General features: G+C 40.3%; 1 protein-coding gene across 1 annotated transcript in view; it reads left to right on the top strand.

Annotated features, from left to right (window-relative positions):
- Positions 1-13,690, top strand: part of nectin1b (nectin cell adhesion molecule 1b) — a 100,796-nt gene extending 87,106 nt beyond the window's left edge. The window contains exon 6 of the mRNA XM_080024715.1: positions 7,905-13,690. Within this exon, the coding sequence (XP_079880841.1) occupies positions 7,905-8,410 (506 nt within the window). The 3' untranslated portion in view covers positions 8,411-13,690. The remainder of the gene's footprint in view (positions 1-7,904) is intronic.
- The last annotated feature ends 1,233 nt before the right edge of the window (positions 13,691-14,923 follow it).

Raw genomic sequence — 14,923 nt, 5'->3', positions numbered from 1 at the left:
TTGATGGTGTGGTAAACAAACTCTGGCCCGACCCCTCCTGGCTTAATGTGTACTAACGTGCAAATCTGTCTGCTGACCCAATAACTCATCCTTAGAACTGCTGTGCCACTTAGCGCTGTGGCGGCCCCATGCAGGCTAAACTAGGGAAATGTGGGCGCATTAATAACGCCACCTTATGAGCAAACATGATTTCTTGAAAGAGCACGGGTGTTAAGACCACGGTGTAAATATTCATTGCTTATTAAAGGTGCATAAAGAATTATTAGTACCACACACCCATAGCGCAACATGACCAATTGGTCTCTCGAGGATAAATAAAAGTAAAATTAAAAAAATTAAAATTAAAAACATGACCAATTGAACAAGGGCAAAAAAAATAATAATCTGAAGTATTTTGCAGGCCTTTCAATGACTATATTGCAGTGGGGTCTTTTTCATATAAATGAATGTTGGTTACATTCAAGCCATCGCCAAACGAGTTGACACCAAGTTGATTAAGCCTATCAGCTCCAGAAAACCGTCTCTGTATTTATCATTATGGCAGCGTTTACAAACTGGTGTCACCCCCATCGGAAAAATGTGGGTTAGGGTTAGGGCTAGGGTTAGGGTTAGGGTTAGGGTTAGCTCAGGAGCTCGGAAAAATTCCAAGATGATCCCAAGCAATGTTTCTGTTGTTGATTCTACTGCTAAGGAAAAACCAGAAGGTACAGCAGAAGATGTATAATCCATGTGCCATCACCGAAGGCTTTACCTCATGTAGATGCTCCGACAGTGCTGTTTTTATTACTCAGAATTCCTCATAGGGGGCAATATAAGTTGCACACTATAGCTTTAAACCACCATGAATATAATTCAAAAGTGTCAATGTTGTGAATCCTTGGTCACCAATGGAGACCAATAACAAGCCCAACAGAGATAACATACTGCTTCTGCTTCAGAGAGATGAAAACGTAAAAAAAATGTCGATGACGGAACGGTCCTGCGAGTCCCAACATGCCTTAAGATGAAACCACCAGTTGTTTTTTGATGCGCTATCTCTTGCAGCACATCCCCTGGCTTCTCATCTATTAACGTTTTTACGGGGATTTGAATTTGAATGTACCAGTCTAGTCTGAAGGCTGTTATGGCGCGAGAAGCATTTACCTACACATGAGACGAGCATATGCCACTGTAAAATCACTGATAGCAACATTAAAAAAATATCATTAAAAAAAAGTTGACCAACAGAAAGAAAATGTAGATATATAGGAAGGGAGTTGTGCGATAGGCTTAAAAATAGCTTTCGACTCCCTGGGCGGCGCAATGAAATCCCCCCTGTCAAATATGTAAGCTAGTATCTGTTGTGGCAGCATTATATTTCCATGGCTTCCCACAATCCTACTGGCAAATTCAGACAAGGGTTGAGGGGTGGGGGGGGGGGGGGGGGGTTAGCCCTAACGAGGACCATAGGAATCACTAAATTAATAGCTCTTCTTCTTCCAACCGATTGTTCCCATTCTAACTCGCTCACTCATTATTCTTTATCTGCCGTGCGTTTGTCACTCCTCCCCACTCCCTCACTCCCCCTCTAAAAAAAGGCGAGTCTCTCCATCTTGTCCGTTTAATCTTTTTGTTATTTATTTTTTCTTTATCTTGTCGCCACTCCTCCGAGACTCTCTCAAAAGAAGAAGCCCTCTTTCTTGATCTCTTTTATTTGATGTTCTTTTCATCTTTGCGTTGTCTGCTGCGTGTTGCTCATTTAGTCATATTAAGACGCCACTCCTTGTTATCCGGCTCTTTGAAAAATCCCTCTATCATTTCTCCGGCTTCTGTCACAACACACCTTGTCCAAGTGATTGCGCTAAGAACTCCGGAATGTTTGAACTTGTCTGCCTAATTCTCTCTCTCTCTGTCTCTCTCGCTCACTCTCTTTCTCTCTCTCTCTCTCTCTCTCTCTCTCTCTCTCTCTCTCTGTGTCTCTCTCTTTCTCTCTTGTCTTTTGCGTTCGTGTGCAGACATGACTGGAGCACACCCAGAAACTGTACCTGCAGGACAGAGTTGCGAGATACAGTTCTTTTCTCTCTCGCACTTCTAAAGCCCATTGCTGCTGCTGCCTCCGACATTCCACTTCCTCCATATCTTTGAACATTTTGCATTCTGCCGGTTTTGTTTTTGAACCGTAGCTTAGACCCAAATTCAAAAACCCTGCTGCTGTCGAATGTTTTTTAGTTTTTGTTGTGAATCCACAAATCTGGCACGTACCCGATGTGTCATTTCCACAAGAAGATGTCAGACTTTTACTTTTGAGTGTGCCACATTTGTTTAGCATGTGTTTGTGTTAAAGGTGTAGTCAGTGATTCTGGAAATAAAGTGATTATCTCCTCATCCGCTACCTTTCCTACTGTGTGTGGGCTGAACAAAAAGATCTAGTGTTAATCCACAGCATAGGCTCTGTAAACAGGCCTATTGCAATCTACGGTGGACCCAGTTTACAGAGTCTAGGCTGTGTATTAAGACTGTTGTTTTTTTTCAGCACACACACACAGTACATACTGTACAGTTAGCAGATCATTAGAAGATATTCACTGATTTTGACAAACAGTGATTTTGACAACAAGCGTTCTCCAGAATCACTGACTCCACCTTTAATTAAATACTCACTACTGCTTTACACAAATGAAGGTAGAACACACTTGTGTCTCATAGAAAACAGATTTATTTTCAGATTTTTGTCACTAAAATGTTTGGACGCAGTAAATCATCCACTCAAGTCGAGTCGGATGTGTGAGTGTTCAAAATAGTGTGATTAATGCCATACAGCAAGGCACGGTTGCAGTGTTTAAGTAGCTGCTATATTTCATGTTAGTCTTTACCTTGTGTAAATCTTTCACGGCATAGCACTTGAATTATGGACTTTCATAGCTGGCGTTGGCACCTATTAATCTCAATAGTAAAAAAAATGTCTTTCTTTTTTTTCAGTCGTTGCTACTCAAGGTTACCCCTACTATCTGCATATTTCCAGAGTGGTGTTAATAATACTACACACAAGCTTTTGTTGCCAGGGCTGTTTTCCTGTGCTGTTGCTTTGAGGTCTTTTTTATCTATCTGTTGGCAGCAGGTGTTGCCGGTAGCGATGCCTCTGCTGGTAAAAAAAAAAAAAAAAAAAGGAAAAAAAAAACTGCCTCATTCCCTCCTCCGTGCTGTCAAACAGACATACACACTTATACCTCAAACCAACCATTTCAAATGTGTTTTATTATTAGTGTTTGTGTTAATGTGATTAGTTTGCACCATAGCCACTCTCAATTTCACATAGGCACATTCGCAGAGTGCACGGGCAAGACGAGGATGTCCTTCTAGAGAGATGGACAATTTTTTTTCATTTGTTTATGTAGTTTTTAGTCTTTTTTTCATTTTCTTTATCTTCATGTATGCAGAGGGCCAGCGGGCTGAAAGAGAGGGGATCTTGCATGTGGATTCTTAGGGGAACATGTTGAGTAGTCAGTACTTAAAGCTAACACACCTCGTTGCAAAAATAAAAGCATTTTTCCTCAACTGAACTGAATTGATATGATGAGATGTTCAGTGGTGTTTCAAGGCTACTTTCTGTGCTTTTACAGATACAGAGGTAAAGCCATCTGGACACACACCTTTAGCCCATCCATTCTACCTCCTAGTAAAACATTTAAGAACCTTCTTTTAGCAACTCCGTATCTTGTTTTCGCTACAGAAAATGTCCAAGGCTTCCTGGGAGGTAGAGGAGCCCAGGCCCCCCGTAATTGCGACTCAAAACATACCTGGAAAATGTACAAGGGCTTTCATGTTTGTAGTTGTTGTATGGACTATAACAATATCCTTCAATCTTTAGAGTGCACATTTCCAATTCTCCACATGTGTGGGTGTCGAGAGGTGGTGTCACTTGATCCTTTATAGAAAACGGAGGCGAAGGAGAGAGCCTTTGAAGGCTTGCAGCGTCATATTTTACTGAAGCTATTCTAGCTTTGTGTGTTTCACCTTTCCCAGTGGTAAAAATCTCAAGTCTAGGTACTGGCAGCCTTAAAATATATAAGGCAAAAAGGAGCTACGTAGTTAAGATTTAATATGGTGGACTGATGAGAGCAAAGACATATCCTAGCAAAGGAAGGCAGAGTATAGTATGGAGGAGAGGATTTAAAGGTGCAGTGTGTAATATTGGAGATATTTAGTGGCATCAAGTGTTGACAGAGGTATTTAGTAAATTATTCTATATGTTTCTTCGTCTTCCAACAGGTGCATTTCCCCAAGACACCCAAAATATGAAATTGCGGATGGACGTTAAGTTTGTCCATTCTGTGCTACTGTAGAAACATGGCCCCCTTGTAAGGTTCCCTATGCCTGTAGGTTCATTCTAAGGAACTATAATCATAAAAAACTATTTTTATTTTCAAGAGATAACACACTAAGTAAAACATATTGTGAATATTGTATTCCATTTCTACCCATTCTCTTCTGAAAAACGCAAATTATTTCTACACACTGTGCCTTTAAAAGAGGACATGTTCCCTTTTTCTCTTTCACTATTACTAGTCTAGGGATTTTTTCACCCTTCTTAGGACATGGTGGTTACTTAGGAGGATGTGTTTTGGAGCTGGGGGTGACCTGGCTGTGCTGTCTCATTCATGTGTGTAATGAAGGCCTGGGTCTGAATAATCCCATTAGCTGCTCAGATTAAAACCTGAGCTGATATTTGAAACTGTGCCCGGCACCGCTTTAGAAAATGGAAGGGCTTTGCTTGTCAGCCCAGGGAGAACGGGTGACTATGGTGTGATGCATTTGGGAGGTCTCTATATCTCTCTCTCTCTCTCTCTCTCTCTCTCTCTCTCTCTCTCTCTCTCTCTCTCTCTCTCTCTCTCTATCTCTCTCTCTCTCTCTCTCTCTCTCTCTCTCTCTATCTCACTCTTTCTCTGTCTCTCTCTCTCTCTCTCTTTCTGTCTCTCCATCTCTCTCTCTCTCTCTCCCCCATCCCCCTCTCTTTATCTCTCCCTCTTTTCTCTCTCCCTTTCTCTGTCTCTCTCTTGCACTCTCTTTTAGACTGACAGAGGACTGCCATCCTAATTAAATGACATAGGAAGGCTTCGGCGGCTTCTAACTCGTGCGCCCAATATCATCCTTTTTTAGGCTAGAGTTATACAGACAGAATCCACTAATGAACAGCTCTTCTAATTGGGTATATAATGCTTTTGATTTAACAGTTCAACAGCATAAGGCTAGTCATTTTGAAAATAATTGTCTGCCCTTTGTGGGGAATTTGTCTTTTTTAGTTTTCAAATGAGGAGGATGGCAGAGGAGAGGATGCAGTGAATTGATTCTGTTTGATTTAGCCTTATCATCGCTAAATAACTTGTAGGATTGCTTATGATAAACCTTCATTTTGGCCAATTTATGATCAGTGAAGGGGTAAACGAGATTCCATTTCAGAAAGGCAATGTTGCATCATTTTAAACCCTAATATCTGCTCTATATTAAATGTAACATTTCCCTGATTAGAACTATATGAATCAAACGGTGTTATCCACAAGTTGTTGCATTTGCATTGTAACAACATCCCGGCAGACACATAGCAATTGATTATGGTGCCTATATACACCTAATGTGTTACATGTAATTAAGAGGTTACACAATAACAATTTGCAATATAAATGTATGCATGTTAAGTTATTAAACCAAACCACGTATAATTGCTTTAGTGAGTTGCTACTGTAATTGTGTATATCAGATTTAAGTATTTCCGTTGATATGGCACATTACTAACAGTGTTAAGATCTCTGCTTACTAAATTGCTACGACGTGCCACAACAAGATAATGATTGTCAGTAAATCAGCACAACAGTAGGCAGAGCCAGCTATTAAAAGGATTAAATAGTTTTCTGAATCTGACTCGACATGCCTTGTTGCATACTGTACATAATACACAAGCATGTGGTTTGCCCTTGTGTACCCAGGAAGCTCCTGTCTTATTTTTCCTCACTGTTATTTTCTACTTTATTTCCAGTCCTCTCCCACACCATTTGTTTAGTGTAGGTGTAGCGCTTTGTAGTCCCCCCCCTACACACACACACACACACACACACACACACACACACACACACACACACACACACACACACACACACACACACACACACACACACACACACACACACACACACACACACACACACACACACACACACACACACACACACACACACACACACACACACACACACACACTCACACACACGCAGATGCCATTCTGTGTAGAATTCAGCATTTGCCGTTGAAGTTAAATGTGCCAGGTTCAGACAAGCACTGTACCTGTGTGCGCCCTCGCAGCTTTGATCACATTTCAAATTAAAGTGTCTCTTGTCTCGAGCTCAGCAAGGATTTTTGAGGCTTTTTTTAAGTGAATATGTTTATGTAAGGGAGACCTGTAGGTTTTCCATGTTTAGTTTTACTGTAAGCAACAACTGTGTTTAGTCACACACTGTAGCTATTGTTATTTTCCTAAGAGTTTAGGCGGCAGGCTTTTTTTTTTTGCAAAATGGTGAAATGAATTGGATGGTTCAGTTTTGGCTCAGTAGTATATAGTATAATCCTGGCAGTTTTGAATTCAGTATTGAACAACAATATATGTTTTTGTATGTTTTTAAGGGCACAAATCCCAGCCCCCAGACCCTGGCATCTTTTAGTTTAGTATTGTTTGTATCTAGCAGACAGTTAGTCATTTTCGCCCTGTTATAGATTAGAGGACATCTTTGACTCATTTTGAAAATGTTCTCTATTTTTCAATGTCTATTCTTCTCTGTCTCTATTGAATAATATGTACTTTTCTCTGGAATGATAATCCATTTTTCACTGTCTGCTCTGCTGCCTGAATAGCCCTACCTTCATTTTTATATCAGCTCTCTTGATGCATTGTGCCTGTGTGTGTGTGCGTGTGTTTGTATGCTTGGCTGCTGATAACCATCTCTGGCAAATGCTCTTTCATTTCATTACCGACACTGATGCAGGAGGTGGTTATATGTCATGGTGTGCTATTGTATTCCGCACCGTACTAAAAGTATATAATTCAATATGTGTGAAACCTTTACGGAGTTGAATGCATTAAAGCTATAGTGCGTAACTTTTTTCATATGAATGAAATTCGCCCGACGAGTTAACACAAAGTGGATTAAGCCCTACACAACTCACTCTGTATTTTTCAGTATGGCAGCGTTTACAAACTGGTGTGACACTAGTGCAGGAGCTCAGAAAAATCCCAAGAAGCACCCAATAAATATTTCAGTTGGTGATTCTACTTAGCAGAAAAACCTGGACGTACAACAGAAGGTATGCAATCCATGCATGATCACCGAAGCCTTACCTCATGTAGATGCACCGACAGTGTTGTTGTAATAACTCAGAGTTCCGACAGAAGTTGCGCACTATAGCTTTAACCGAGAGGCCACGTGAATTCATTCTTCCACAGTTTGTATCTTGAATTGTTTAATTTCCCTGCGCCTTGCAAAGCGGAGACCAAACAATGACTAACGCATGCTGACAAAGCTTCATTCACTTCTAATATCTCTTCTGTCATTTTGACTCTCTGATGTTGCTGTGTGGTGGACTGGCTGTTCATATGTCTAAAACCGCATGTGATTGTTAACGACCGGGCCTTGCCACACTGCTGGTAAAGGCCTCTTCAGGGACTTGGGGGTTTTGGGGTGGGGGGTCCGTCGTTTGGGGACAGGGGAATCCTACCTTTCCCTATTTGCTTTTCCTTCCTTGTCTCCCTTACTTCATCTCCCTTCCTCCTCCTAAAAAAAGAAAATCCCCTGCACAAACTGCACTTCCTCCTTGTCCTTCCCACACCAGAGCACTGACCACACTTCCCTTCCATCTGTCTTTTTTTACCCTTTACCCAGAATACCCTAACGACTCGCTACCCGGGGGCCGTGAGATCACGCAGGAGCACCCCAATGCGGGCGCCTTCATCGGGGGCGCGGTGGGCGGCGTGGCTCTCTTGGGCCTGGCCGCCATCTTGCTCTTCGTCTTCCTGCGCCGCCGCCAGCGCACCTTCAAGGGCGACTACAGCACCAAGAAGCACGTCTTCGGAAACGGCTACAGCAAGGCGGGCGGGGGCGGGCTGCCGGCACACCCCCCCATACCCACAAACCTGCAGTACCCAGACGACTCGGATGACGAGAAGAAGCCCGCGCAGATCAGTGCGGGTCCGGGGGGCAGCGAGAGGGATTTCGTTGTGGAGCAAGAGGACCTGAACAGTCCGTATTTCACCGTGGACGAGGGGGAGAGCCGGGAGTGCGACGAACGGACCCTCCCCTTCCAGTACGACCCCGAGCCCGAGATCACCGACGACATGATCTCTCAAACCGACGGCTCGGTCATTTCTAAGAAAGAGTGGTATGTGTAGTGTAGTGTAGTGTAGTAGTGGCCTCATGCAACCAACGGCCCACAACCAACGGCCCACAACCATACCATACAAAACAAAACAAGCCCCCCCCCCTCCCTTTGTCCTACCACCACCACAAACATTCCACCCTGCACCTTCTCACCTCCCTCCCTTCACAACCCCTTTACCATTCACAAAACTGCACCCTCCACAGTCCTGTCCTGTTCCCTTATTGGTCGACCTAGTTTCCCCCTTACCCCAATGACTACCACAACATAAGACACCATCCAATTAATCTACAATTAAAAAGAAAAAAAACAAGTGTCTATTCAAAGTGCTAGCGACATCAACATTTCAACATGACAGCAAATTGGTATCAGTTTCCATCGGGTGAAATGGGCAAAGAATTACAAACTTAAGGTATATAAAAATGGATTGGATGGTCACCGACCCTATACGTGGCCAGGAGTTTCGGTGATTGGTTGATAGATACTGGTGTAATATTCTTTTGTTTTTGTGCGTGTGTACTTTTTCCATGTTCTAAATGTATTAAATGTATAAACAAAAGAGACTGCAGGTTGAGGTTTTGCTGAGCACATTTGTGAAAAGTCCTACACTGGATGTGCAATTTGGTTTGTTGTTGTTGTTTTTTTCATGACCATTGCCGTTTTTGTTAATTGTTTTTATATATAATGTCTTTTTGTATGATTTTTAAAAAGTGACCAGAGAATTGGGGGAGTCTTAACGTGTGACATAATTACAGGTGGAGTTATCTAAGTGTTTGTACATTTTGTGGTCAAATGTTTCAGAGAAAGAGAAAAAAAAAACGAAGAAAAAAAAAAAAAAAAAAGCCATGCAGCACCATATTTCTCAGCGGGGTTAGTGTCCGTAACATTACACATGTTTTGTATATGTACAGACAGCATTTAAAGCAGATAATGTCAATGCTGTTTTCCCAAAGACACGCATAGTGTTTTCATGAATCCCCTTTTTTTAATACACTTGATTTGAGGGACTTAGTCTAGTGTGACGTGGATATGGCAGTAACTGATAAATATTGAGTTTTTTCAACTTTTTCTTCAAGTTTAACCGCACGTAATACGTTCCCATGATAGTGAATCAGAATAGCAGAGTAGAGAAGGGCTGCAATCATGTTAAATACACAACAATTGTATCTTTTTAGTGGTGGGATCACATCCAAAATATAATTGGGTGAGTCTTGGTGGTCCACAAAAAAAACCTTAAAGATTGCTCTGAAATGTCACGACTGTCTCTTAACTTGAACATGTTAACCTGTGTGTACGAGCTCTCAATCTTAATCTTACCACTAGAATGACATGTCAAATTTATGTTTGTGTTTCGTTGTCACAATTGTGTTTGGATCTTGCCTTTCTTTTTATCAAATGGATGTCGGAGAAAACTATCCGGGGGAATAACCCAATAATGACATTGTGTCTTTCCTTATGATTATGTGTGACTATACTGGAGAAATATTGGCCTAAGAGCCTCCCCCCCCCACGCTTTACACCAACAGCATGTTCTATGAGGAGGACTCATCCATGGACACGGATATAGCAAGACAAATGCTTTGAATAGCATCTACGGAGAGAAAGAAACTTTAATATGTAAAAGGGAATTATGATCGGTGGCCATTCTCGAGTATATAAGAAGTCACCTGCTGCTTTTATGATGTGTTTGTTCTAAAAATTTTATTTTGTTGGTTTCCGTTTTTGGGGGGATTTCAAAGAAATGAATGGTTGTCCTTCACTTTGATGTCGGCATCTGAACCTGCCAATGTGGATTCAATGGCCCCGTCTGAAGGCGTTTATGTATATATTGCTTTTTTATTTTTATTTTAGATCACTGTTTTAACAAGTGCCAGTGGGTTGCTACTTGCTAGCTAGCATCGCAAATGACTTGTTTCTCTCTCACATTACACAATCAGCGACATGCATTTGCTTCAATTTCCAAGATCAGTGTGGAATATCGATAAAACAGAAGCAAATCCACCGGATATATACAGCCTATCTGACTGGCTCTGGACAATATACTATACTAAGCCTTATTTTATGCATGTTTTTTTTTTGTTCATGTTGGGGAGTGGATGTGCGTATGTCGCTATTTTTTCTGTATCAATTCCAGTGGGTTTGTCGTCATTTGCGGCTCAAAAAGACGCCACTTTTTTTTTGTCAGTGTTGTCACAGTAATCGACAGAGGTATTCTGAGTTCACGGGGGGCACACAGTACATGTAAGTACACAGCAACAATATTGCAGTTAAACACACACAAAAAAAAAGTATATAAATATATTGATATACATATAAATATATAAATAAATAAAGATGAAAAAATAGCATCTCCGTGAGAACAGATCTCTCTGCCGGCTGGAGATGTGAATGTTACAGTTCATGCTTGTCTACTCTACTGTAAACATTGTTTTAGATGAGCATGTAAAAATCATGAGCCTCAAATTCTATTGCATTTTCTTCACTAATTTAACACTACAAAAAGTGAGAAAAATCATGTTGATTCAAGTCATTAGATTTAAAGCCACTACGAGTAACATGGCACGTTGGCGTCCCTTTTGGACAAAAGCGGTAGTATTTTTACGACGCCCGCTGTCGCAAAGCTGTTTTCTAGCTCGTGCCAGGCGTGCAAGTGTGAACTGAGAAGGGTGCAATATAGTGCATGTCCGTGTGTTGAAAGTGTGAGGACTATTTTCGGCTCCGTGAGAGTGGTTTTGACACTGCATCAACTAATGCCAGTCAGTGCTACAAACACCTGATTGCAATGAGTTGATGCAGCAGTGTCACCTAACTACTCTCTCTCACGGAGCTGAAAGGTTACGTGTCCTCACAGAAAGCGAATGAACGAGAGACGGCAGTTAGTATGGATCACGATGAGGTAATGTGTTTGTGTTGTTGATGTAAATAATGACTATTTCAGATAATGGTTATCTGATGATGGTGAAGCAAAGCAAACTTTGTGTTAGTACCAACCGCTCATTCACTTAGGAGTAAACACTGCAATCTAGTTTCGCTCTCGTGAAATTGTATACACCTTGCTTGGCAACGCCCTCGTCCCGCCCGTAGCCTATATCACTCTCCCTTTTAGCTGTTCTTCATTGCATTCTCTTTTTTTTCTTTGATGGTTCAGCCCCGTTATCAGTCATTATGACGACAACTAACTGTCTCAAACAAGGCTCCCGCTCCCCTTCCCTCACCTGGAGGGATAGGCTTCTCAAATCACGTTGCAGCGTCACACTGAAATCTGCGACCAATACGGATATGTGACCATAGAGCCTGCACTAGCGAACCAAATATATATATTTTTTTTTCAAATATTGTATCCTTGCATTCAGTGCCTATCCAAGTCTGGAGACATGTGGTCGTTGGAAACAGTTGCTGCTCCATAATTTTTAAGTTATTCACGCCGTAGTAGAATAACATGATAAATAATATGGAAATATGACATGGACTGCAAACCTCATCAAATCAGATAAAATCGTGGGTTATTTTCCCTGCAGTGTATTTCAGTTGGAATGGTTGTTCCTTCCCATCCGAGCTCCAGCACAACACTTACAATGCGTCTGAACTTGATCATTGAAATCACTTGATCTCTTAAAAAGCTGAATTCATTACCATTTTAAAATTGTAATGGTGGCTAAATGGCAATACAGCACTTTGTTTTTTCTCCCCGGTCAATACTGGATAGTTTAAGTCTTACAGATATATAACTGTTGCAACTTCCGACGCAGAATTTTTCTAAGCACAACAATTTTAAATACTAATCTAGTTGTAAAGAGATAATTAATTTGTAAATTTTAAACGAATAAAAACATGCTAAAAAAAGATCTTCTCTGCCCCCTTTTAAAGCACAACTTTAAGATTTAATTTCAATATTTTTTTGGTTCTGCATCCATTTTGAGACCAGTGCCACACTTGCTTTTTTCAGAACCGTTGGGAGAAAGAGATTTTAAGTCGACATTAGGGATGTAACAATATACCACAAAACGGTCGTTCGCGATATGAAAAGGCCACGAATGTCAACCGTACGTTTTTTCTTGTTATACCGTGTCACGGTATTGAGGCGAGCGTGCATGGTAAATGCTCTCCGTCATTGTGGAGAGTCTGGTAAGCAACGTTGTCATAAACGTAGCACTCAATCTAACACTATATGGGTCACACCAACAACGCGTTAAATCCCAGGTAAAGTCGGCGAACTTCGGTGAAAGGCAGATGAAGGAAATAAGTCCAAAGATCCTTGATATGTTCATCACAACTTCACGTGAACTAGCATAGGAACTCAGCTATACCGGTGTTGCGCAATACTATGGAATCCCTACTAGGTCAAACTTAGGTGACACTACTGTCAAGCATAGGTGACGTTGCGAAAGTGTGAGGAAGGGAGGAGGGAGAGGAGTGCACTGCAAAAACATTGATTTTGAGACTGCAGTTTTAATTAATAACAAATAAAAATCATAATTTAATATTTTACTGAGTTCATTGTGCCTGTCATAATGTAGGCCTATTAAAGTAAAAGCATGGCTTGCAAAAATAGTGTTGAATAAAATAGAGTTGATAAGCAAATAAGACATGGGAAAATTATCACACTATTGTTAAATTATTTTACTGTATGCATACTTTTACAGTTACAGACAAGTGCCTAAAGTGTAGATTTAAAATTCCTATTTCATTTTCAAAGTATAGGTGTAATGCTTCTTTAAAAAAATAGTAGAGAAGCAGTGTCTTTGTTTTGGTGATAAGTTGTTTAAATCTCTCAGAAATCTCTTCATAATAAGATATAGATTTTTTTAATTATTCGTTTGTGTTTTATTTAAATCAGCGTTACAACATTTAATTTAAGGGGGTATAAATGAATTCCGCGCTTAATATCGTATCGTGATATCAATCGCAATATCGTATCGTATCGTACTCTAAATTTCATATTGTTACATCCCTAGTCGACATTCTGTATACTGGTAGATGTAAAAACATTGGCTTCATGTCTATGGGGTGTTATGAGTTTCTATTTTGTAATACTGACTGTACTTTCATTCCATCCTAATCTGCTTTTTGTATTCAGTATGTTCAACATTCGTAAATCGATTTAATGTTATTGAAAGAAAAATCAAAAAGAGATAAATTGTTCGTTGTACAGCCATGTGATTGTACAGCCATGTGAATGTATATTTCTGAGGGTGTTACAAATATGAAAAAAAAAGATATATCTTGTTCAATTGTGATGACCCAGTGAAGTAACTTGTATTTGTTTTAAGCATTAAATGAGTTCAATAGTCAACACTGTTCTGGCCCCAGTTCACTGAGTGGATAGGTGTGTGTGTGTGTGTTATGATATGAATAGATATGGTTCACGACTGCAACACATTTCATATCGCCGCTGTGTATTGATTTTGATAATTGCAGCTCTTTCTCAATAGCTTTGATGTATGAGGATATATGTTTCAGTTTGAAAGCCCATGTAAACCCAAATCCACAAAATCCTTCTAACTATGTTATTGGTGAGTTAGTGGCATGATAGTAAAGCATCTGACAATAGTTAGGCATATGTATCAATCCAAATGAAAGGTATTTTGATATTGTCAAGTTTGATAAACTTTACTGAAATTCAGGTTATTTGAGGCAAGGCTATTCTCTTGTTATTATGACACAATAACTCTTTTGAACCAATCACGGCAGTTCTCTGCCCGAACGTTCTATAAAATCAATTACTGTTGCCAGGGAGACTGTAAGATACGGCCACGTCCACACAGTCTTGTCAAATGTCTCTAGAGAGTAAAAAAAGCAGGGTTTGTTCGTTTTTTTAATATTTATGAACATTTATGTTCAATTAGATGTGTATACACACGTATTGAGACACCTGACTTTGATATCTAATACTGATTTGTTACCATTATAGACCAGGTTTTCAGAGGCTTTAATATTGCCTATAGTGAACCTGCCAAATCAACCTTTATTCTGTTTTGTCAATAACATACCTCATCAGGATAGTTAAAATCCAGTTTTTAGCTCCGCTCAAGGAATACATGCATGTTTGAGTCAAAGCTTCAAAGCACAATATTTAAGGCATCCAGCCATTAGACAGAGCCACATTTTTTGCGTTACATCATCCAATAATATTCAGCTCCGCTTTGCTGTTCCAGTTTTCAACATTAAAAGGCTACAGAGGCGGTTGCAGGGCTAATGCAGGATAATTCTCTCTGGATGCCTGCGATGGTTCACTCCATTGTTTGCGCTCTTTGTCATGACTGGGCATGAGATGAATCTGATGGTAAAAATTAAAACGATACCATCAAACAGCATTAGATAATGTCTAAAAATTCAGACATGATATATTACTGGGGTGGAAGTTATGTTATCGTATGTATCTTCATGCATCATTGAGATACGTCATTTTTAAAAACCGAAAGGGTGAATATCTTCTCATGATATGTTACCATCTGCTGTGTGTGCGCTAAAAAAGAAACACCAGTGTAAATACAGCCTAGGCTCTGTTGCTAGCTATAGCTATGGA

This window comes from Ammodytes marinus, assembly GCF_949987685.1.
Source record: "Ammodytes marinus genome assembly, chromosome: 3".
NCBI lineage: Eukaryota > Metazoa > Chordata > Actinopteri > Uranoscopiformes > Ammodytidae > Ammodytes > Ammodytes marinus.
This window is presented reverse-complemented; position numbering and strand designations above follow the sequence as displayed.